The sequence below is a fragment of the Capra hircus genome, chromosome 19, assembly GCF_001704415.2.
Source record: "Capra hircus breed San Clemente chromosome 19, ASM170441v1, whole genome shotgun sequence".
NCBI classification, from domain to species: domain Eukaryota; kingdom Metazoa; phylum Chordata; class Mammalia; order Artiodactyla; family Bovidae; genus Capra; species Capra hircus.
In genome coordinates, this window is record NC_030826.1 from 18,450,660 (window position 1) to 18,477,523 (window position 26,864).

At 34.9% G+C, this 26,864-nt stretch overlaps 1 protein-coding gene across 3 annotated transcripts in view; it reads right to left on the bottom strand.

Annotated features, from left to right (window-relative positions):
• Window positions 1-26,864, bottom strand: part of NF1 (neurofibromin 1) — a 250,845-nt gene that overhangs the window by 174,814 nt on the left and 49,167 nt on the right. For all 3 annotated transcript variants that reach the window (XM_018064268.1, XM_018064270.1, XM_018064269.1), the window contains exons 2-8: window positions 19,751-19,894; window positions 17,847-17,930; window positions 13,209-13,399; window positions 9,083-9,189; window positions 4,050-4,117; window positions 3,743-3,818; window positions 1,645-1,802 (exon numbers count right to left, since the gene is read on the bottom strand). In XM_018064268.1, coding sequence (XP_017919757.1) covers window positions 1,645-1,802; window positions 3,743-3,818; window positions 4,050-4,117; window positions 9,083-9,189; window positions 13,209-13,399; window positions 17,847-17,930; window positions 19,751-19,894 — 828 coding nt within the window. The remainder of the gene's footprint in view (window positions 1-1,644; window positions 1,803-3,742; window positions 3,819-4,049; window positions 4,118-9,082; window positions 9,190-13,208; window positions 13,400-17,846; window positions 17,931-19,750; window positions 19,895-26,864) is intronic.

Below are 26,864 nucleotides of genomic sequence, written 5' to 3' on the forward strand. Positions count from 1 at the left end.
ATTTATACGAAATGTCCAGAATAAGCAAATACAGAGACAGAACATAGATCAGTGGCTGCCAGGGACTGGGGTGAAAGCGGAATAATGAATGACTGTTAACAGGCATAAGGTGTTTTGTGGTGACGGTGAAAATTTTCTGGAATTAGATAGCGGTAATGATTATACAACTTTGGGTTGAGTACACTAAAAACCACTGAATTATACACTTTAAAAGGTAAATCTTTTAGTATGTGAATTATACCTCAATAAAATGAATAAACAAATCTTGGAGAGGAGAGAACTGACCCAAAAAGCTAGGGAAAAAAAGAGCAAAACTGAGTAGACTTCACAGAAATTTTAAATACCTAAATAGCAAAAACAAAAACCCATAAACAAAGTTTAAAAAGAGAAACCAAGTAAAAAAATGTACAGAGACTCTACAAATCAATAAAAGACAAATAATTCAACAGAAAAATGAGTGATTCACAGAAGATAAACAAATGACCAATAAGCATTTGGAAAGATGAAGCTGTGATTATTAAAATACAAATTCACTTAAGAGCACTAGTGAACTCAAAACAGCTTTCTACCTATGTGTATTTTCCCAATAAACACAAACAAACAAAAAAGAAAATATTAAAGGAGTCCAAAACAATGAAACATGAAAAATGGTGTCCTTATAATGGGTAAATTGGAATATAGATGTAAGAAGAGCACCAAAGCATCACAGACTCCCAAGGATTATCCAGTTCATTTATTTACCAGTCAATGCATAAATTTCCTAGACAATATCTCTACAAAGTGTTGAATTCATTCAGCTGATTTTGAACATCTCCATCTACAGGCAACTCATGCAGAAGTCCATTTCACGCTTAGTCGGCTAAGGGTATTTATCCCAGTATCAAAAATATATAAATTTTAAATATTTATATTACAAAGAATGTATTCTCAAAACAAACTGCATAAAGAAATTCAAATAAAACAATAAGGTTAAATACCCAGTTCTTATTTTTAAAAAAGTATGAGCCCCTGAGAATTATCAGTTATTACAGTGCCAAGCGCACTACAGATGGCATATGTGGTACCCTGCTTTTCTAATAAAATGCTGTGAAAACTGTTGTAGAATGCCTACAATGAGTTACCAGGCAATTTCATTAGCACCAAGTGGACACAAACCTAAGTACATGCAAAGACACCATAAAAGTGATGAATTTTAGTAGGGTAACCCTTACAGTGATCATTATAGAAAACTATGTTTAATACTATGTTTAATATTATCCTTTCTGGCAAAAGAATGCAACTATGGGGTCGTTTTAAATCTTTAATCAATGAGGGTTATCACTAACACCATATTTTTCCTCCAACTAAATTTATGTCCAAGTATGTCTTCTAAGGCCAGCAAAAAAAATACCCACAATGATGCAACTAGAAATGGACATAATGCTAAGCTTAAAGAAATATATACCTTGAGTAAAGTAAATTGCTTCATGTGAATTTCCTGGCCATCCAGTGGTTAGGATTTGGCGCTTTCACTGCCAGGGCCCAGGTTCAATCCCTGGTCGGGAAACTAAGATCCTGCAAGCCGCACGGCACGGCCAAATGAAATTTTTAAAAAAAATATCATTTCACATCTGAACATAGTGGAAATAACTTTTCCCTCCTCACCTTATTCATGTTGTTTTCATCAACCACATCCTTGGATATATCCTGGATTATTTCTGGACACAAGATAAGCAGAATGATTTGTAGTGGCCAAACTGCTGCTTTACGTTTGGTGCTTTCAGCAAAACCATCCACTAAGTCAAACAGTTTTTCGGCACATTCTATGCAAAAGATACAAATATTAAATGATACTATTAGATGACAAGGAAATCTCTGACATTAAATTAAAAGCTGACACTATTCAAAAACTAGCAAAGGCCACATTTTAAAAAGCTAAACCTGGAAGATCACTTAACTCTCAAAAAATTCATTCAGGTAATCAAAAAGGTAATGTTATACTGTCTATGTATTACAAGAGTTATCATGATCCACCCTGTTGTTGTTCAGTCGCTCAGCAGCATCTGATTCTTTGAGACCCCAGACTGCACCATGCCAGACTTCCCTGTCCTTCACCATCTCCCAGAGCTTGCTCAAACTCATGTCCATTGAATCAGTGATGCCATCCAACCATCTCATCCTCTGTTGTCCCCTTCTCCTCCTGCCCTCAATCTTTCCCAGCATGTCATTTCAAATGAGTCAGCTCTTCACATCAGGTGGCCAGAGTATTGGAGTTTCAGCTTCAGCATTAGTCCTTCCAATGAGTATTCAGGACTGATTTCCTTTAGGATGGACTGGTTTGACCTCCTTGCAGGCCAAGAGACTCTCAAGAGTCTTCTCCAACACCACAGTTCAAAAGCATCGATTCTTTGGCACTCAGCTTACTTTATGGTCCAATTCTTACATCTATACATGACTACTGGAAAAACCATAGCTTTGACTAGACGGATCTTTGTTGGCAAACTAATGTCTCTGTTTTCTATATGCTACCTAGGTTGGTCACAGCTTTTCTTCCAACGAGCAACTGTCTTTTAATTTCATGGATGCAGTCACCATCTGCAGTGATTTTGGAGCCCAAGAAAATAAAGTCTGTCACTGTTTCCATTGTTTCCTAATCTATTTGCCATGAAGTGATGGGACCAGATGCCATGATCTTAGCTTTTTGAAATGTTTAAGCCAGCTTTTCCCCTCTCTTCTTTCATCTTCATCAAGAGGCTCTTTAGTTTCTCTTCGCTTTCTGCCTTAAGAGTGGTATCATCTACATATCTAAGGTTATTGATATTTCTTCCAGCAATGTTGATTCCAGCTTGTGCTTCATCCAGCCCAGCATTTCACATGATGTATTCCGCATATAAGTTAAATAAGCAGGGTGACAATGTACAGCCTTGAGGTACTCTTTTCCCAATTTTGAACTAGTCCATTGTTCCATATCTGGTTCTAATTGTTGCTTCTTGATCTGTATACAGGTTTCTCAGGAAGCAAGTAAGGTGGTCTAGTATTCCCACTGTTTTTAATAATTTTCCACAGTTTTTTGTGATCCACACAGTCAAAGGCTTTAGCATAAACAAAGCAGAAGCAGACGTTTTCCTGGAATTCTTGTGCTTTTTCTATGATCCAAAGGATGACAGCAATTCGATCTCTGATTCCTCTGCCTTTTCTAAATCCAGCTTGAACATCTGGAAGTTCTCACCTACTTCCTAGTTCTCGCCTACTAGGGTGGTGAAGTTGATCCAGCCTAGTACAGTCCAAATTTTACAATGGTCAGACTGGTATTTAGTCTAAATGTGGAGGGCCCTATGCAAAGTGTGATTATATCCAAGAAACAAAGACTAATTAGCTTCTCAAAGGGAATTACTGACATTCTCCAGGAGTCTATTCTCCTTCTTGAAGTTGTGTCTTGAGAATTCTAAGTGAGGATATTCTTACTTGATTCCCCTCTCTCTAAATAGGAAATAAAACCTCAGAGGATAAAAAAGGGCTTCTCTACAACAAAATGCCATCGGTATCCAATCTACAACTAATTAAAGATCAGAGCTTCATTTCAAAACTAATCTATCTGCTCAAAGGAAAAAGGTTGAGGGTAATTCAGAAGTATAAGAAAAAAATAACATTTCCTATTTGACATAAGTTGAAAAGATTAAAAGCACCATAATAACAAAAATAACTTGGAAAATGATAGGTTTTTATCTATTAAGTAAGAATTTTTAAAAGACATTATCCTTACCAGCCATATCAGTCTGTGGAATCTGGTACAGCTTTGTAAATTCATCTGGATAATTTTCTACCCAGTTCCAAAACGCCTACAAATAACAAAACATATGTTTTATGTAATATATTGTTAATACAGAAAACAAAATATCATATTGCTCCAATTATATCACAAAATTCTAATTTCCTCCAGAAGAATATTACAATGCATTCTTTCTAAAAATTAATGTGAAATTATTACTCTTTGACTCAAAATACTGAAGACAACAACACTTAGAACCAAAAATTAACAAAACTTTAATACCAAAGAGGTTATTACTTACTTTTTCCAGGCTATTTATAACTGCTAATTGTGCAACTTTCTTTAGGGCTTTAAATTTAAATGCTGTTTCTGGAAAAGAAAAAAAAAATGCTTTACAATTACTAATTAGTTAACACAAATGCAATTCAGAAGTACTAGCAAAAATAACTTTCCTCTTACACACAAACTTTTGTGCCAGTGTTACTTTTTAAGCCATGTAAAGGTAAACACAACTAGAATAAACCAAAAACCTTAGTGGTTATGTCCACCAAAGGCAAAACTCAACCTTGAACTTCAAGGTTGTGAGTTTTTTCCTTTGTTTCTAATAATAAGCACTTTTTAAAAAATGTATCAAATACACAATCATTGTAGAAAATTCAAAAAATACACAACAATCTAGGGGAAATAGAAAACATTATCTATGATTCTACCATTCAGAGACAATCATAATTTACAGTTGGGTTAATTTTCTTCTTTCCCTTTTCCTATGCACATATATAAGACAAATATATTTACTGTAACTGAGAAAATCTGTTCATATCAAACCTGTTCAAACTATTCTACTGGTAGCAGCACATCCCCAACTTCTTCCATATTATTAAAAGTTCCTCATGGGTATATTTGATGACTTTATTATAATAATATTTAATATTTAAGTCCACATATTAAGATACTGGTTATTCAAACAACTTCCAATTTTGTATATTTGAATATTATTAATATAAATAATATTAATACTTCATATCCAAATCTTTTCCACATTCTGATTATTCCTTTAAGGCACATAAATATATAGAAAAAGAACTGTCCAGTCCAAGAGATGAATATTTTTAAGGTTCTTGATAAATACTGCCAACTTGATTTTTGTAAGGACTGGGCCAAAGGCCACTCCCACCAAGCAGTATGTGAAAGTGTCCTTATCATATCCTTGCTATCATTAAATATGTTCATTTCTTTTATTCTACTGATTTGATTATTCAAAACAGTACAATGCATTTTAAAAATAAGACTAAACATTTCTCCATATAAATACATAATGTATTTAATTTTTTTTCCTCTTCTATAAAATTACTGTCCACATTTGTAAAAAAGATAACTTTTAATGAAGGAATGCAGATACTTATTAAATTACATAAACATCTTTACAAGATAAAGATGAGTCTTTAAGTTATAAAATTGTCTAAAAAACCTAAAAGTCGCTTTCTTATTTTTCTGGACTTCCAAATGATTAACTTGCTCTCCACATCAGTCTTGTTTTGTTTTGTTTTGTTTCCTTTAAAGCAACAGCCTTTATTTGAAGGATTTTTAAACTGAAAAATTCAAAAAGTGGTAGGTTTTTGGAACTTTTATAGACCTGTATTGAAAAGGAACTGTTGACAAAGATTCACCAGAAATAATCTGAACAAGCAAGAAAATATAGTTAATACTACTGAAACCTACTAAGAAAGTTTCAGGATATACAGTTTCTCTGACATAACAATACCTCTACGTGCTGTCATGGATACAAAACTGACTGCCTGGTACTTTTCTAAACACACAGTGGTATAGTTAACAATATTCAATCACTTCTGTTCTTTCCTAAATATATAAAAATTAAAATACCAATTAAAAAACTAATATATTCTTCTCTTCAAATGTTTTTTACAGATACAACTTCCATATTTTCAGTCAACAGTGGTGTGGTTTAAGAGATACTTCATTCACAAGTCAAACAACAATCTACCCAAAGGGAACTGATAGTCTACAGGCTCATAGTACAAATGAAGAGTTCGGGAATGCAGCAACTGACATTTCTAAAATACAAAACAGGAGATACATGCAATAAGCTCTCCTAAGCAGCTGGCCAAAGAACGAGAACATTGGATCATGTCACTGGTGATTTCAATGGGACTCCAGGTGCTTTCAAACACAACTCGAACTCTCATCTTAGGCTCTGTATTTTGCTTTTCCAGTTTCGCTAATGACACACATGTGATTCAAGTCCCTGAAGTATTCATTATAGTCAAGGGCATATATATACCAACACAGCTCAGTTGGTAGAGTCCACCTGCAATGCAGGAGACCCTGGTTCGATTCCTAGGTGAGGAAGATCTTCTGGAGAAGGGATAGGCTACCCACTCCAGTATTCTTGGGCTTCCCTGTGGCTCAGCTGGTAAAAGAATCTGCCTGCAATGCAGGAGACCTGGGTTCAATCCCTGGGTTGGGAAGATTCCCTGGAGAAGGGAATGGCGACCCACTCCAGTATTCTGGCCTGGATAGCAAAGAGTGGGACACGACTGAGCAACTTTCACTCACTCACTCACCTAATTAATCACCAAAAGCTATGCAATGTATTCTACTCAAAGATTATATATTCTTCATCCTAAATACCATATCAAATTGGTCCCCACTCTATCCCATTCCATCCAGACCTCCACTATCCTTAATTCAACGTCACATTACTACACAACCAAGTCCCAGAAGTTCATGCAACTTTCTATCAAATCATCCTGCAAATTTCAAGCAAAGTGGCATATCTAAAATAAAACACAGATCAAGGTAATTCCCACCCAAAAACCTTTGCATCACTTCCCACAGCCACTAAAACAAAGCCTCATTACCCATAAGCAAAATAATACAGCAGTTAAGTACTTTGGAGCTAGAGATGCAGATGTGAACTGAATCTTTATCCTGCCACTCAACAGATGTATCATCTTGGAAATGTTACTTAGGCCTCAGTTTCCTCATCAATATAAAGGATGATAATAGTAACATCTGTTTCATAGGGTTCTTGTGATTATCGATGAGAAAGAGCAGGTAAATTGCACAGGGTGATGTATGGCACATACTGAAAATGCAACAAATGTTACTATGTTTTTATTAATGTGATATGATGTACTGTTGTACCTGTCAATCTTGCTTTTAACATCTCCTGCCCCTAAACACATACACACTTCTTCTCTCACATACTCACTCTATTAGCTTTGCCACACTGCTTTGCAAATAATCTGATAATATATTTGTCTCATAAACCAGGTCATGAGCTCCAAAGGGAGAGACTCAATATTTTATTAATCTTTGTAATCCCAGCAATCAGCATGGTTTCTTACATATAGTTTCTCAACAAAAGCTGCTGAATTGAATTTAAAACACATTATTACTTTTACTATTCATACTACAGGAAGTTTCCATTCCTTTCACCATGACTGTATAGAACCATCTTTTGCTGGTCTGGTTAATACTGGCTTTATATGTCATATTTATCAGCAAAAATTCTATAAATTTATGCTCATAAGGAAGCTGCATTCAATGGGGATAACTTACCACAATAAAAAGAAAGTAATTTATCCATACACTTAGTTTCTCTCATTGTGCACGGAGAACCATCAGTTAATTATTATGTATTAAACATTTCTAAGAAACTGATCTTTTAAACAAATACCTATCCACAAGCACTCTGGACTAGATTTCCCACATGTCGCTGAACAGCTATGAAAAAAAACCTCACATTTCTTAAATTTTATACATAGAGAAAATATCTAAATATTATCATTCCTTAACTTTTCAATGTTTAATAATAAATATTAAAATCCTGAAATTTACACTGAATTGAGTGGTGGTTTATTATAATCTAAAACAACTACTGTCTACTTGTCTATGCTGTGCTTAGTCACTCAGTTGTGTCCAACTCTCTGCAACCCCATGTACTACAGCCCACCAGGCACCTCTGTCCATGGGGATTCTCCAAGCAAGAACACTGGAGTGGACTGCCGTGCCCTCCTCCAGGGAATCTTCCCAACCCAGGGATCAAACCCAGGTCTGCTGCATTGCAGGCAGAATTCTTTACCGTCTGAGCCACTAGGGATGTAACAGCTAAAATGATTCATTTCTCCTTAATTAAAGCTACTGAAACGTGAGGTAAGCATTGCTTGGTTTTATCATGGTAATGGCCTAAAATCATAAATTCTGAACAATGGTAATATAGCTGGAACACAGCCTTATGGTATTCACCTATATAGATACAGTTTTTTTTTACATCTTTGGTGAAATGGTTGTTGAGTTTAAAGCAAGTGTTAGGAAAACTAAACATGGTACTTTGAAAATTGCACTGCAGAACTGTTAGTTTTCAAAGGTAGTATAACTAAATCTCCTTCCAGGTCAAACATTAAAAAACACTGTTGACAATTCCTTAATCAATATACAAAGTAAAATAAAAATAAGTATGAATCACATACTATAAAGTTTCACATTTAAATTAGCCAGAATCCAATATTACATAAAATTAAAAAACAATTTCTGTGAAATGAATTTAGGCATTTATACTCAGTATATTCATAATACTCAGTGTTATTTGATTTATATTAACACATTCCTGCTTACCACCAAAAACCCTCTCAATTCCTTCTGATAGTTCATTTCAGTCAACATAATGATAGAAAGCATTCTTCAAAGCTTTAAAATTACACATTAGGCATTACACATTGCACAGAGGCATATTCCCACATGTGACTACTATTGATATGTTCTATAAGGAAGCAAAACTAAGCACTGAAAGAATAAAAGACTTTGAAATGCTATAAAGTCAGTCAGTAAGGTCATAACAGAGTTGGAAACAGAATATCAGAAATGAGATTCCTGACTCAATTTCTGCTCTCATCATAAAAGCACAATCTTCTGGTTCCATCTGCAATGAAACTTTTATACCCTGCTAAACTATCTGCTTTTAGCACTACACTAAACAAATAACTTCTATAACACATAACTATCCTTGAGATGAAATTCTAGAAAAATTAAATAACAGCATCTTCACATTCTCTTTAATAGAGAAAAAGCAAAAACTGCAGTTGAACAAAAACTCTACATTGCCAAGACTTAAGATATTCATTACTGTATTATTTGCAAAGGTTCAAAAATTACTGAACCATAAAGTATTACTATCCACTTCTCAAGGTCATTTGCCTTATAAAACCCATTTTGATGTTCTACCTCAACATTATTAGTTCAATTAGTACATTCAAAATACTTATTTTTCACCCACAGTGATCCATTTCACATACATCATTCATTTACACTTACCCTTCAGGAGTCGTTTTAACTTTGCACAATCCACATTAATATACTGTAACAATTCTATATCATGAACATCCACATTGTCTTCTGAACAAACAGTCAATTCCTGTAACCTGAAAAGTAAAAAACCAAAAATAATCTATCAACTGAAGTTTTAGGATAGTTCAAAATTCTGAATTCAACAAATTGAATTGATTGATGGTAAAAAAGCACAAACACTACATGATTTTATTTAAAATATTAGCTCAAATTGTAACCAATGCAGTATAATTTAAAATTGACATTATCATCTCATTAAACCTTCAGTTGCTAAAAAATGAAATCAATACTATCTCTTCCTTCTCAAATTCTTCTTTCACTCACTTCAGCCTACAGATGTATAGCTAACAGTAAAATTACTCTAAGCACTTACACTAATGTTCTTCTTATCATCAGGGTGAGAAAAGCTTAGCAGTTCACACTGGGAATGAGAAGGTCCTCAAAACTGATTTATATGCTACAAATTCTACAGCTGCTGCAAAGAGCCTAAAAATATGGAATATGACTCCTTAGGAAACACAACTTAGCAAATCAGCAACACCAACTTTTGAAAAGCTAACTCTGGTGGTTGTTTGTGAAAAATGGAAGGGAAGTTTAATTCCTTTTACAGTTGTTATTATCACTAGGAAGGGGCATTTGGGGAATTTATAAGGCAGAGAAATCAAATAAAAAGGTATTATGGTCAAAAGAAATGAACTGGAAAACCTATCACTAAAACATCTAAAAAGACTAGATAAACTGAACAACAACAAACAGATATTTTAAATGTATAGAAATAAAGCAAAACAAATGCTATTTACCCACCCAAGCCCAGAAATGGAAAGGAAACTGAAAACCAGAGATGGTTCTGAAGGGATGATCTGGCCAACAAAAGGGTGAGAGTTGGTTAAGTTTCTCCTCTCCTTAAACTAGGGGTGTGGGGCTAAACATCCACATAAGACTGGATACAAAACCCTGAACCCTAACAATGCAGGAAGCAGAACCAGGGTCTTGCATAAAACATGGCTAGAAAGAGCTAGGCACTTCCTGAAAAAAGATAGAGAGACTGAAAGGGAGACAGGGAGAAAAAAAAAAGGGGGGGTGGGGGTAGGGATTTACCAGCAAAAGAAGTCTGTCTGCTCTCCCTAAGCTTTGAGTAGAGGAAAAAGTCACCCAGAGCTGTCACCTTGCAAGGATTTGAGGGCCACATTTGTACTACCCATACAATCTGGGACTGAGAAATTAACAAAAACATGGGTCCAAAACTGGGCACTTGGCAAATGCAAAACCATCATTAGGATACTCTCAAGAGTCCCAGGTGACAAGAGATTTCCAAAGAAAATACACTCTGCACTAAAGATAAATCACAGTTTACAAAACAGAGAGAAACAATTCACTGTGAATGAGAGTTGGCACATAGAAACAAATGAGATTATTTAATAATCTTAAAGAGAAAGTAAATAAGAACATTTTAAATAATTAGACATACAAGAAGAAATATTAAACTATAAAAAAGAATATTTAATAAACCACTAAAAAAAAAAAGCAGACTTGTAAAAGAGTCAAATAGAACTTTCAGAGTGACTGAGTCTTCTGCTTCTGGTGATATTTCAAATCAGACATAATTTGGGTCTTTAGGACCCTCCAACCATAAAACAGGCAATTCAGTGGAGAAAGCAGCTAATGGTCTACATAAAAGAATACTATAAGCCACAGAACATGATATATACTTTAGCAGAATAAAAAAATTATCTTAAGATCTGTAATTCATATTATTTCCTGAAAGAAAAGCAATGACAGAAATATCAAAAGCTAATGTTAATCCTAAAAGAGAAACATCCATAGGTAGGTAGAATGGCCAAACACAACAAATTCTCATGCCATTGATTATACAAAGTATAAAATCTATCTTCAGAAAGAAATGTCATTTCAATTTCTTGCATATTTTAAGTCACCTAATGCTATGACACTGGAGTGTCACAGGATAACTCCATCTAAGTTAAACCATCATAATGGTCTTTTTAGGTAAGTGACCCTCTAATAAGATCAGCTCCTATTCCTGGCATAAGCTAGATGAAACAGCAAACGCAGTTGTCTGAAACATAAATTTCACAGATTCCATTTCTGAGCAGTCTGTGTCCCCCGAAAGATAAAGAAACTAGCTTATTCTGGAGACTTATTAACTTCTATTCTGGAAAGAGTGAACTAGATTCAGGAAACACACAAAAGTTGCCTATTTTTACATGTGCTAATGCTGCAAAATAGAACATTTGGAGACCAGAAGATTTTTAAAGTTTTCAGAGGTGGGGCATCTGCTGTGTTTTATTAAAGCAATTCATGCTTAGATAGACTAAAAACATTTTATTCTTTTGATCATTTTCTACCTTCAGTGTAAGATGATTTTAAAAAGTAAGACTGGTCTAGTATCACCTAAACAAAGAAGGGGTTTTGTTTTTTATTATTTTAATGCCTCCTATTACCTAGGTGTTTGCTACCTTGCCCTTCAACCGGTGTTACTCAGAATATGAAATGTTAACACTTAAGTGTTCATGAAGACATTGTTCCATTATATAAACATGACTCTACATTATCAGTCATATTGTAACATTAAATAAAATTTTAATTTTCTCAGCACCAGAATTCTGAGAAGTTGAAGAATACTGTTGCCCAGAATCATGACTACAGAAATGCCATAAAAAGACTGCAGGATTTTGAAGTTAGCTGATTCCCCCTAAAAACCATAGCACAAATTCTCAAGCTATGATGTATATTTCTCACTCACACCTATTGCAAAACAACATGAGAATGAACTAAGCTGACTCATGGAAATCCAATGTTCGCTCACACAACACAAATTAAAGCTGTAGGTATCATTAAGCAAGGAAGATTGCTTTTCTCTATTATGTATTAGTCTCTGATTCACTGAAGCACTAAGTGATTTATGTTATGCTTCCTACTTGGTCATAATTAAGGACCTGTTTGACTCTACTTGCATAAAAAAGGCAAATCATCTACATGAAATTAAGTTCCAGAGAGACTTGCTACCATTGGTTACAATTCTCTACTCACCTCTCCATTTGTAGCATATCAGAACAAATGATCATATGATGACTTCTAATTTTCAATAAAAGCTTCAATTATATTTATCATACAATTTTAAAGTACAGCAGTATATATTATAAAAAAGGATTTCATCAAAATAGGCTAAAACAGAAGTATAGGAAAGCAGCCTAGTACAATAGAACAAACAGACTCTGAAGGCAGTCTGACTTAGAAATTTGGGGACCTCCGCTGTTGGGCACACTGCCTTGATTACTTCTTCAGTATTAGTTTGATTACCTGTAAAATGGGATAATTACCACCTACATTTCAGGGATACTGTGAGGATAAAATAGCATAGCACATGCTGTAAATGTTCAACAAATGGGAGCTTTCACAGTTCACTTTCTAGAAAATTCTACTTTGCAATTACTTTCTTGTGGTTCCCACATTGCTGGTTTGGTTTTTTGGATTTTGTTTTTGGTAACCTAGGATCTTGTGAGAAGGATCAGAGCTTTAAATATCGTTAGAATTCTGACTACTCATCAATTATTCTGATTTGACTACTTTAATAAAAAGGAATAACATGCTTAAAAAGCCAAACTAAAAATTCATACTTAGTATTAAAAAAAAAACTTGATCATAGGTGATATTTTCTTCCTAAAATTTATACTTTCAAGCTTATTACAGTACTCTCACATTTAATTGTGATTAATTTGGGCTTCCCTGGTGGCTCAGATGTTAAAGAATCTACCTGCAATGCAGGAGACCCGGCTTCAATCCCTAGGTCAGGAATATCTCCTGGAGAAGGGAATGGTTACCCACTCCAGTATTCTTGCCTGAAGAATTCCATGGACAGAGGCAACAGTCCATGGGGTAGCAAAGAGTCAACACAACTGAGCAACTAACATTTTCATTTTCATATTTAATTGTACCCACCAAGATCACAATATCATGTGATAATGCATGAAATTTTAACAAAAGCCCACATTAAACTTGTTCCTATCAACCTTTTTTTTTTAAATGAAGACAAAATTTATACTTACAACATTCCTGTGAAAATTTGCACACTAACCTGGTAGAAATTCGACTAAAGACTGCATTGAAGTTGTTGCAGCTAAGAGAAAATAACACCCCAGAGGCAGAATTCCGAAGTTCAGCTGCATGTTGGTTTCCTTCACGACAAGTATGAAGAAAATGGCAGATTTCTGGCAGCAACTGTTTGACCAGCATCGTTTCATCTAATCTCATTGTGTCCTTTGGTTGCTAAAATAGAAACAATCACGTAATTCTAAAACTTTCTTAAACTTACATGTAAATATTTTCTATAATGAAAAATTTCAAACATACATAATTGAAATAGAATAATTTACACCCTTATACTCATCACCTAGATTCCACAATTGTTAATATTTCATCATGTTTGGTCTATTTATCTACAGTTGGTTTAATAAAAAAAGATGGCTCCATCTTTCACCTCTTAATCACAATAAAAGTTGAGATAGCCCATCAATCCCCTCAGGACCTACATTTCTGCTTGTTCCTATATTTGTTCCCCTGAGTAAGCTCTCCCACTCCTGGGAATCCTAGTTTACTATGAGTCCTAAATAAACTTGATTCATATACACTGATGAGCACATTTATTCATCTGTCTCAACAACCAAATTAATTCCAAGCTGGACAATCACATCTACCTTTAGGGAGACTGACCAAAACAGACAGATATTACTTACTGCAAATAATTTCGTTTTGGTTTAACCATTTCAAAGTAAATAACGAACACCATAACTTCAATACTACCTTACTTTAATATCACTTAAATACAAGGAAATTCTCCAACTTCAATGCAATCATACTAGGAAAAGTAAAAAATTCCCTCATATCAGCTAATAGCCAATTCATATCCAAATTTTGCCACTGCCCTGCTGAATGTCTTTCATAGCTGTTCAAGTTTTTCTCAACCAGGGTCCAAAAAAGGTTTGACTGCAGCATGATCGTTACACTCCTTTAGTCTCTTTATCCTCAAAGTACTTCCCCTCACACTCTATGTACACCATTTTTATTTTCTGTAACACTGACCTTTTTTTTTTTTTTAAAGAAAACAGATCAGTTGTCTCATAAAATGTTCTATATTACTGATCTGATTATGTCTTAGTGATGTAACTTGCTCTTCTAGTTGCTACATTTCCTGTTAAGCTGGAATCTAAACCTAATGGTCTTAGTGAAAGTGAAAGTGAAGTTGCTCAGTCGTGTCCGACTTTTTGCGACCCCATGGACTGTAGCCTATCAGGCTCCTCCGTCCATGGGATCTTCCAGGCAAGAGTGCTGGAGTGGATTGCCATTTCCTTCTCCAGGGGATCTTCCCGACCCAGGAATCGAACCAGGGTCTCCCGCATTGCAGGCAGACGTTTTACTGTCTGAGCCACCAGGGACTACATCTAATGGTCTCATTAGAGTCAGGTTAAACACTAAGCAAAATTCATTATAGTTCATATTACATCATACCAGAAGTACATATGACGGGTGGTACCTCTGTTAACGATATCTTTGGTGTTAACACTAAGATCTCTACTTTGTAAAGTAAATCTATCTGCAATTAACAAAACAACCAATGAATAAGCTACCGTGAAAATACACTATTCCACCCCAATATTTTACCTAATGGCTTAGTATCCTTATATGAATGACGATTTTGATAATGCCAAGCAAGATGACAACAAATTTCTCTAACTGTGCTATGCTCAAATCTGTAACTGCATTCCAGAAGCTTTTAGATACAAAGCTTTCAGATATATACATTGAAATACATGAAAAGTAAATAGATATTACAAAATATTTAAAAAACTGCAAAATTTGAGTTACAATGTTCTTTCTTATTTATACGCTAACCAAACCAACTAGACTTGAAACTAAGTCCAATTAATAAACAAATAAAAGGTATGTGAGTGAAGTGGAATTTACTCACTCTTTGCAACCCCATGGACTATACAGCTCACGGAATTCTCCAGATCAGAATCTGGAGTGGGTAGCCTTTCCCTTCTCCAGGGGATCTTCCCAATCCCAGGATCGAGCCCAGGTCTCCCACATGGCAGGTGGATTCTTGACCCGCTGAGCCACAAGGGAAGTCCATAGATACTAGAGTGGGTAGCATACCTCTTCTCTAGCGGATCTTCCCAACCCAGGAATCGAACCAGGGTCTCTTTCATTGCAGGTGGATTCTTTACCAACTGAGCTATCAGGGAAGCCCTAGAAGCGTTCAAGTTTTGAATAATGGTCATATGCATGTGTGTGTGCAAGTATGCCATCACCTCAGGCTGACTCTTTACGACTGTAGCCTGGCAGGCTCTTCTGTCCGTGGGATTCTCCAGGTAAGAATCCTGGGGTGGGTTCCCATGTGCTCTTCCATGGGATCTTCCCAGCCCAGGGACTGAACCTGCATCTCTTATGTCTCCTGCATTGGCAGGTGAGTTCTTTACCACTAGAGCCACCTGGGAAATCCAATGGTCATATATATAGGAACAAAAATACTTAAGATTCTTCAGTCTACAAAATTTTACTTATGAAATTTTGATTTTAATCATAATACTGTTAAGTATCTGTTCACTTTTATTTCAACTACTGATATGATAAACATGTACTTATAGGGCTCAGTTCTTCTTAAGCCTCAACTTACTTTGATCTAAAAAGGAAAATAAATAACCAGCAAGGACCTACTTAAAAAAAAAAGGTTAAGAATAAAAAATAAAAAGGAAAATCAAAAGAGTTAATGAAGGCAATCCAGAAAAACACAACTGTTCAATAACATGAACAATACTATTTTTAATTAAAAATTTAATGAAACAATTATACATTTTCAATAGTAGAGCAAAGCAAGATAATGTCTATTTTATGGATTATATAAGTTATACCATGTCCACTTAGTAGAGCTTCATTTTGGCTATCTCCAAAGAGTATCAAATTAAACTGAGGCCAATGATATCAGTGATCATTCTCCAAAATACATTTACCAGGACCTCTTGATTATAAATGTTAATGGAGAAAAGATGTAGAACTGAAGAGGCAACAAACCAGCCTACTTGCATTCAAACATGGGTGTCATAGATGTATTGGTAACTACAAAGTAGCAAGATCACTACAAAAAATGGATTCAAGAGAAGTTAAAAAAAAAATCACGTACCTTCAAACTTTCATCATTCTATTAAACATTTAACAAGTTTTCTGCTCTTCCACCCCATTTTACAAATGAATGACAGCTCATCACAAATTGAGAGACAACGCAAAGCTAAAACGAAATTAGCTCACCGCCAATTTAAGTAGAAAATTTATAAGCATTGTCTCACAATTTAGGAATATGGATAAGGATCAATAAAAGAATTTAAAACACCACACTTAGGTTTTGCGGCCTATCGTCTGAAATAGTTCTCGTCCCTAAGGATCTACCGTTGTATGAAGAGTATGTATTGTCTTAACTCCCTATCCTACACGTTCCTTAAACATCTGTGACTGTTTTCTCTCTTCTCAACGGATCAGTGCTCATATGTCAAAGTCCTTTCTTATCTAGGTTTACTATAGAGAACAACTTTAACATGTGAAAGAGAGAAGCAATTTAGAATAAAAGCAAAAGATAGCTCAAAGGAAGGGAGATTATAATCTTCTAAGAAATAAGTTAACCCCAATACATATTGAAGAGACAGATCTTTAAAATGGAGGTATTAAAGTATTAATATAAAATTTAATATGAATAAATATAAAATAATTTTAAAAATAAATATAAAATTTATATATTTATATAAACTTCTACTATTTTCCAGGAAGAGTTAAAGCTGTTGAAATATAGAAACACTATGCTCTATACAACCAATCTTCTTGAAAAAATTCTGATTAAGTCATGGTTGAAAACTCTGAGGTAACTATTCAGAGGAGACATGAGAAACAGCTGCTTTGTGTTCAACGATTCCTCCACATGGTCTTCCCTGGCGGCTCAGATGGTAAAGAATCTGCCTACCAAGCAAGAGACCAGGATTCAGTCCCTGGACTGGGACGATCTCTTGGAGAAGGGAGTGGCACCCCATTCCAGTATTCTTGCAAGGAGAATTCCATGGACAGAGGAGCCTGGTGGCCTACAGTCTGTGTGGTCACAAAGAGTCGGACACGACTGAGTGACTAACACACCCACACAATCCTCCACGTATCTATTTTATATGTTCATATTTACATAAAAAGTGTTTTTAAGGTAGGATCTATCAGCAATATAACAGCTTAAATTTAAGTTCTCTTTATCATAAATTTGAAAAGTAAAATATTAAAATCAGATTCATACAGGGGAAATAAGATTCTCGTGGTCTTTAACATCACATTTTTTGACAGCCAAGCAATGCCACAGGCCTAACCACTGGAGAAATTAATTAAATGAAATAGTGACTTTTCTATAAAATTTTTTTCTAAAAAACCTGAGAGATATGACTCCAACTTAACTTTATAAACATAAACTTTATTACTTATAAGTAATCTTAACATTTAATTTACAAAAGAAGAGAATATAATTTTTTCTTGAAAACTTCTCTATGCTACCCTGTCTGCTCTGCAAACAAAACTCATTTTCATGTTTTACTCCATGACTCTTCTTGTCCACATCTATGCTTCACTCAGTACATCAGATCATTCTCAAAACTGAATTCATAAAACATGCCTATTCAAGAACAGATTCACTTACTCCAGCAAGACATTTTTCCAGTGTATCCAATATAATCAACTGAGAGAGATATAAATTTTTTTCAGCAGCTTCTCCAAATATTCTCTAAAAGAAAAGATATTCAGAACATAAAAGTTGGTTATTACTCCCCACTACAAATCAGCACACATCTGAAAAATGAGGGACTAAGGATCAAGAAAATCAACAGTGTGCTATTTTATCTCCCAGATTATACTATATTTAAATCTATTATTTCTGATTTTATCCTAATGCTCACACAAAATTCTCAGGCAAACAAAAATGCTGGAATTTACTACAATCTGCCATTAGTCTGCCACAGTAAAAGATACTCTAATTTATACTTTTAAAATATGTAGTAAATGTACTTTGAAATGAACACCATTAAAGAAATGGTAACAATAGGAAAGTCCCATGTTCTGCTAGTTTTTAAGTACAATTTAGGACTGAAGCGACTTAGCAGCAGCAGCAGGTTTGAACAATGTTTTTTAAATATATAGGATTTAGATATATAGATCTTTACTAGAATGTTAAATGTTTAACCATACTTTGATGCCACAAAATAATCAAAAAAAATCAAAGCCTAAACTCTTATAGCAACAAAATGCTATAACATCAATTACAGTAAGTCTTAAATATTCACTATGCTATTTACCAACAAGAGATTATGGCTTCCACAATTTAATTTACTCAATAAGCATGAAATGAATGCCAATATCGCAATACTGTTTTCATTTTTAAAAGAAGGGTCCAAATACCAAAACATTTTCAATCTGACTGGAAACATGTCCACTTATTTATATAAGCAAAATCCTATCACTATGACCCACACACTGTGTAACAGAATAGCTCCATAAAATCTTAAATGTATTTCTGTAAAGCACTATACATGTTTATAAGAAGTTCTGCTTTTCTCAGAAAATCTTATTTTTTTTTTCCATAAAGAGAAAATATCTTTGTAAAGCAAAGGACTGACCACACCTCCAGTTTACCAATTTTGTAACTCTGGGATAGCTTCTAATCAACTTTTCAGAAACAAAACACACCAAAGATGATATGACTATGAAAATGGTACTTACTGATTTTCACAATCTACAACCAAAAATCAGTTTCATTGCTCAATACAAACAATAAAAATTGTGGTTTTAAGTGCTCAAAACAAGCTGAGCAGTTTGGGAGTTAATCAAGATATATCCAGATCGGCTGTTCTGAACTGAGCATGAAGCAGATTTTAGATAGGAACTGACACAGAGGAAAGAACCACCTGACAGGACAGGAAAAATATTGACAGTATGTTCAAAGGGACACAGAGAAAACAGCAGGAGTATGCTGAAGTCTAGGGAATGTAACCAAATTTTATAAAGCAAGGAATAAAAGAAGCAATTATGAGCTTTTGACAGTGGAAATACTTGATGAAATTGGTATCTAAGGAAAACTGTTTTCACACAGACTCTCTACAATGGAATCTGCCACAGGTTACAGGAGGAAGGAAATAAACAGTATCTTCACAAAAGCACTTCACATTTTAGGACTACAAAGTCATATTTTATTTACCAACTCCTTTGGACTAGGACAATCTGATATGTAAATATTCAAATGACAAGCTAAGGAAAAGATTTAAATAGATTATTATAGTCAATTCATATATGACAAAATCTGTATGAAATTCTAATTTCAGAAAAATCGAACAGTAGATAGAGTCACAAATAAAACAAGTATCTAAAACAAAAGAATTAAAATCTAAAAAGAAAGTTAAAAGGTTATCTGCACTTATCCACAAGTTAAGACAAATCTTTACATCCAGAGTCCACAGAAAATGACTTTACATACTTCAAAATATGTTGCTCCAAATTTTAAAATAGAAAACAAACCAAATTCCCCCATAAAACAGTAAAGCAAATACTCACCATATTGTTAACATTCTTTAAGATAGTGGTGAGGCCACTTATAACCAAAGAAAACTTGTATTTGGAAATATTGATAAGACATTCCTTGTTGTGCTCAGTGCTAACTTTGGTATGTGTGTTCTGCTGTCCTGTTTTTATTGGAAGCTGAGGAAACAAACAAACCAAAAAAACACGTAAATTTACATTTTAAAATAACTAATGAGAAATCTATTTCTCATTGAAAAATCATGAGATTTTTAGGAACATTTTATCAAGCACAATTACATATATTTGTAGATTAAACTCCAATTTTCAATATATAAAGAAATTTATAGCAAATCTAAAATTCTGAAGAAATTTCAATTTTTTCAGCTTTCTATAAGTCATAAATCTTTATCTACAAAATTAAACCTTTACCCAGCACTATATAAGACAGAATGATGACTCACAGAAATAGAGCTACTTCACTGAAGCTAAAAATTATTTCAGAGAAAAATGCCTGCAAGAAAATGCAAACAATCTTTTCCCTTATATATTGAACTCAAGCATTTAAAAAATCAATAGATCAAGAAAATCTATGCCTTAGACCTCTAGTCAATAATGGCAAATAACTCCAGAATGTTCAGAAAACAAAACAAACTGTATAGCCTGCAATATACATGGTAAAACTGACTCAGGTAAGATAATCACCCTCAGGTACACAGTTGAGGGAGTAACAGAATGACAAAAAGATAGATCTCATGGAAAAAAATATCCTTTAAGGGGACCACACTTATCTGAGAATGAACCAATTTGCACTACAAAGTTCATTTCTACTCAGTTTAAGAGCAGCATTCTGTATTGAAAGCATCACAAATATATGTACTGTTTAAATATTAAATCCTGCTAACACTAACAGAGAACACTGATGAAGTTCCTCCATGAAAAAACAAACCTGAGTCCAGCTTCCTCCTTTTTAAAATGGTGCAACAAAAAGTGGAAAGAGACCAGGTAGCATGTCCAAATTTCCTTAGTTAATAATTTGACTAACTTGACAGTAAAGAAATACTAAATAATGTTTGAAGAGATAATAGCTGAAAATTTCCCTAACATGGGAAAGGAAATAGTCAGCCAAGTTCAGGAAGCACAGAGAGTTGCAGTCAGGACAACGCCAAGGAGGAACACATGAAGACGCATAGTAATCAAACTGACAAAAAATTAAAGGCAAAGATAATATTAAAACCAACAAGGGAAAAACAACAAATAACATACAAGGAAACTACCATTAGGTTATCACCCAATTTTTCAACAAGCCAGAAGGGAATGGCACCATATATTTAAAGCGGTGAAAGGGAAGAACCTACAACCAAGAATACTCTACCCAACCAGACTCTCCTTCAGATTTGATGGAGAAATCAAAACCTTTCCAGACAAGCAAAAGTTAAGAGAATTCAGCACCACCAAATCAGCTTTACAACAAGTGCTAAAGGAACTTCTCTAGGCAGGAAACACAAGAGAAGGGAAAGACCTATAGAAAAAAAAAAAAAACAGAACAATTAAGAAAATGGTAATAGGATCATACATTGTCTGAGGAGGCCTTACAAATAGCTGCGAAAAGAAGAGATGTGAAAGGCAAACGAGAAAAGGAAAGATAAACCCATTTGAATGCAGAGTTCCAAAGAGCAAGGAGAAATAAGAAAGCCTTCCTCAGCGATCAATGCAAAGAAATAGAGGAAAACAACAGAATGGGAAAGACTAGAGATCTCATCAAGAAAATTAGAGATACCGAGGGAATATTTCATGCAAAGATGGGCACAATAAAGGACAGAAATGGTATGGGCCTAACAGAAGCACAAGATATTAAGAAAAGGTAGCAAGAACACATAGAAGAACTATACAAAAATATCTTCACAGCCCAGATAATCATATTGGTGTGATCACTCACCTAAAGCCAGACATCCTGGAATGCAAAGTCAAGGGGCCTTAGGAAGCATCCCTATGAACAAAGCTAGTGGAGGTGATGGAATTCCAGTTGAGCTCTTTCAAATCCTGAAAGATGACGATGTGAAAGTGCTGCACTCAATATGCCAGCAAATTTGGAAAACTCAGCAGTGGCCACAGGACTGGAAAAGGTCAGTTTTCATTCCAATCCCAAAGAAAGGCAATGCCAAAGAATGCTCAAACTACTGCACAATTGCACTCATCTCACATGCAAGCAAAGTAATGCTCAAAATTCTCCAAGTCAGGCTTCAACAGCACGTGAACCGTGAACTTCCAGATGTTCAAGCTGGTTTTAGAAAAGGCAGAGGAACCAGAGATCAAATTGAAAAACATCCATTGGATCATCGAGACAGCAAGAGAGTTCCAGAAAAACATGTACTTTGCTGTATTGACTACGCCAAAGCCTTTGATTGTGTGGATCACAACAAACTGTGGAAAATTCTTCAAGAGATGGGAATACCAGACCACCTGACCTGCCTCCTGAGAAATCTGTTCCAGTCAAGAAGCACTCCTTACAACTGGACATGAAACAACAGACTGGTTCCAAATAGGGAAAGAAGTACGTTAAGGCTTTATACTGTCACCCTGCTTATTTAACGTATATGCAGAGTGCATCATGAGAAATACTGGACTGGATGAAGCACAAGCTGGAATCAAGACTGCTGAGAGAAATATCAATAACCTCAGATATGCAGATGACACCACCCTTATGGCAGAAAGTGAAGAAATAGTCTCTTGATGAAACTGAAAGAGAAGAATGAAAAAGTTGGCTTTCAAGCTCAACATTCAGAAAACTAAGATCATGGCATCTGGTCCTATCACTGCATGGCAAATAGACAGGGAAATAGTGACAGACTTTATTTTCTTGGGCTCCAAAATCACTGTGGATGGTGACTGCAGCCATGAAATTAAAAGACGTTTGCTCCTTGGAAGAAAAGTTATGACCAACCTAGATAGCATATTAAAAATCAGAGATACTACTTTGCCAAAAAAAGGTCCATCTAGTCAAGGTTATGGTTTTTCCAGTAGTCATGTGTGGATGTGAGAGTTGGACTATAAAGAAAGCTGAGCACCGAAGAATTGATGCTTTTGAACTGTGGTGTTGGAGAAGACTCTTGAGAGTCCCTTGGGCTGCAAGGAGATCCAACCAGACCATCCTAAAGGAAATCAGTCCTGAATACTCATTGGAAGGACTAATGCTGAAGCTGAAACCCCAATACTTTGGCCATCTGATGCAAAGAGCTGACTCATTTGAAAAGACATGCTGGGAAAGATTGAGGGCAGGAGGAGAAGGGGATGACAGAGGATGAGATGGTTGGATGGCATCACCGACTCAATGGACATGAGTTTGGGTAGGCTCCAGGAGTTGGTGATGGACAGGGAGGCCTGGCGTGCTGCGGTTCATGGGGTCACAAAGAGTCAGACATGACTGAGCGACTGAACTGAACTGACAAGAGGAAAATCCCAAAACTGTATTACATCCTCAATGAGATGTACAGCAGAACAAGTTTAGAGCTTAGCTGAAACACAGGGAGGTTTCTGCACACAGCAATTGGCTCTTGTCTGCAAAATGTCTATAACAAACTTTGAAAAGAAGAAAGCACACTTTAAACCATCACTGTCTAATAGAACTTTCTGTGATGAGGCTATTACACTGTATTAATAATGCTCAGTACAGTAGTCACTAGCCACATATGGCTATTAAGTCTAAGCATCTGCTACATGGCTAATGCAAATAAGGAATCAAATGTTTATTATTATTTAAATTTATTCTACTGAAACTTAACATTAAGTAGCTGTTGTACTCACTGAACAGCATAGTTCTAAACTAACCAGCTAAAGAAACACCTCCTTCCAGGATGAAGACCACATTGAGAAGAAATTGCTGAGATATACTCCAAATTGAAAACAATAAGAACAACAGGGGCAAAGGAAAAAGATCTCAATCAAAGGTAGAAAAGAGAAGAAAGCCAAGAGAGCTTACAAACAATGAGATGATGTATTTATTTAATTTCATTAAAGCAATAAAAGCACTCCAGAGCCATGAAGACAGAAAGCTATACTGGCCCACATTTCTCTTCTAACAACTTAGGAAAATTAATTTCACATAAAAATGAGCAACAGAAAACACTGTAGTCAAGTCATATGTGAAACTATTTTGAGAAAAAAGGAATAAGAGACAGAATAGCATTACTACAGAAAATGAAAACATGCCAAAAAGATATGTTCACCAACAGATGAAACTGTAAATTATTAATTCAAAATGAGCCAAGAGAAGTTTTTAAATGACTAAAGATATGAAATACATTAGAATTACAAATAAGTTGACAAAATTCAGGAAAGAATTAGAAAAAAAATCATTTCAGAAGTGAGGACTAACCAGAGATATTAAAGAGTAAATAAAAGAAAATATAATGCTTTAAGAGAAAAAGGTAAACAGGAGGAAAATTCTAATATTCAAAAAAATAAGAAGGAAAATGAGATGGGGATTTACAATAAAGTGGCAGAGAAAACAGGCAAACAAGATCCAACATATGTGTAACAGGAGTCCTCAAAGAAGGAAACGAAATCAATGGTGCAGAATAGATATTACAAATGAATTCAAGCAAAGTTTGCTGATAATTTGTTTAAATATTTCAAACTATATAAAGGGCACACCACATACATGGAAAAACTAATTCAGAATGACCAATACCAGGTCATATTTTAGTAAAACTTGATCTTCTGTGAATAAGAAACAAACAAATGAAAAAAAAAATCCTTTGAACATTTAAGCAGAAAGAGAAAGTCACTTACACAAAAAACAAAAATCAGACTGTCCTCAGACTTTGACAATACTATATGCTAATGAAAAAATGAAATAACATTTTAAGATTCTCAAGAGAAGATAAAGTAAGCCAAGGATTTTACACGCAGGCAAACTGACTTCCAAGTAAAATGGTGATAATCAAACTGTTATGAATTGCATGAAACCAGAAAATATAGGCTCCCTTGAGCCTATCCTGAGAAACCTACTAGACAATATGCTTCAGTCAACCAAAATAACAGAAGACACATCTACACTATGAGGGACCATTAAATATATCTTTACTAAAAGAACTGAATATAAATAATGATAATAAAGGAGAAAACACACTATGTAACTGCTAAATGTAATGACAGTATAGATATGGTACAGTTATCAAAATTGGGAAAGGGCAGTGAGAATACACAAAAAAGGATACTCATGGTATATGGACTGCCTTATGGTACTAAGAGTAAAAGGACATTATTTTAAACCAAATGCTGGCTGAGAAGGAGATGAGAATAGGTTACTAGCTAATTTCAATACTGCTTATAGAAGAAAACCACTGTTTAACAACTTCCCCTCCCAAAAAAGGGAGGAAATTAGAGTACTATACAAAGACATCAATATAAAAATAACCCAACAGAAAAAAAAAATTGCTGGTTTGTCTTGGGTGAGCAGTGGCACAAGCCTAGCACCAGATGCTTAGGTGAAAATCTACAGAGTGGGTGACGAAACACAGCCAAGAGCTTTCCACGTGGCTCACCTTAAGTTTCTCCCACACAGTCCCACTGCAGTGGCTTCTCAGATTTCCCTAAAATCTCCAACTGGTCTATCCATTGCCACTGATGTAGAGGATCTGGTTAGTGACTCCTTTTCTCTGATCTTCCAACTCCTCCTTCTAGATTTTCACCTCACAAGTCCTCTCAAAATTGTACATGGTCTAATTTCCATAATAAGTCGCTTACCCCATCACACAATCGGCTTCCCTGACTGAACCCTAATACACAAACCTCCTGAAACACCAAAATATATGCTGAGAGAGCAAATAACATAGACCACAGAATTTAAATGACTTAAATAAAAGACTTATATAAACGTAACATTTAAAAAATGACAAAAATGAGTCAAAATTCATCAAACTAGGGAACAGTCTCCAGGATATATCTTTAAGTTGAAAAAACAGGATGAAGAAAATTCATCTAGGAAGGAGGAGGAGAAATAAACACACACACACAAATCTTCACACATACAATAACTGAAAGATAAAATACAAAAGCTTTTAAGTGGTTATCTTTAGGAAACGGAAGAAAATAAAGGTGACAAGGACAGAATCTACATTCCCTGGGTTTTGTACATTTTATTTTTAAATTATGCAATTTATGTAAACATAAAATTTAAATACTAAAAAATAAAAGAATAAAAAACAAACGAACTGAAATTCATATCTAAGCTTCTATTGGCATAATCATGAACAGAAGAACTATTCTAAGTTATTCTAAATCACAGTAGGCTGACTATACATTCATAATGGAATATACTCTTGGGACAAAGAAAATGAAGATAAATCTTGATTCTGTACATATTGTGGGATCAAGGAAATGGGTGATTAGGTGATATTTTAATTCTATCACTACTGGTGTTATTAAAAACTGAGACTCTCAGCATAGGAGAGGACTAGTAAAGTAAAAACCCTGTAGTCTTGAACTGGAATTGAAAGTATCTATTGATATATCAATTCTTACTATAGTTTATCTTGTATGAAGAAAAGGAAATATGTCTTTCTACCTTTGTTTGCTGAAAATGCCTAGAAACAATGTTCGACCCTGCAGTAACGATCTTGAGATACCATTTCCTGGTCAAAGGAATTGGGACCCCCTCAGAAAACAGCTGATTCCACATCCAAAGCAAAAAGGTACATGGTAAACCTGGAATACCTTGTCATACCATATAGTAAGAAAGCTGCCAAAGAAAGCTATCAAAAGGTAGAGTCAAAAAAGACTCAGGAATGTATTTTGAGAAGGCTCCCACTGGTCAAAAAGGGAATAATTTGAACACTAAGAACAACAATTTTAAATTATTTAAAAATCAAATATGTTTTAATTCATACTTCTGTTTCCATTTAAGGTAGAGTACTTCACAGCAAAATAACCCCTACCTACCCCTAACTCACACACAAAAAAGATTAAAATATCAACTGTTTCAAGATTTTAGAGAGCTACTGAAGGAATGAGGTTAGAGAGGCTAAGCTTCAAAAAAAAAAAAAAAAAAAAAAACACGGTGAACTATGTGGAGGTAAGGTGATCTTTTGCAGCTGTTTCCACAGCCCCCCACCACCTCCCACTGGGGCATTTGCAGAATCCGGGCCAA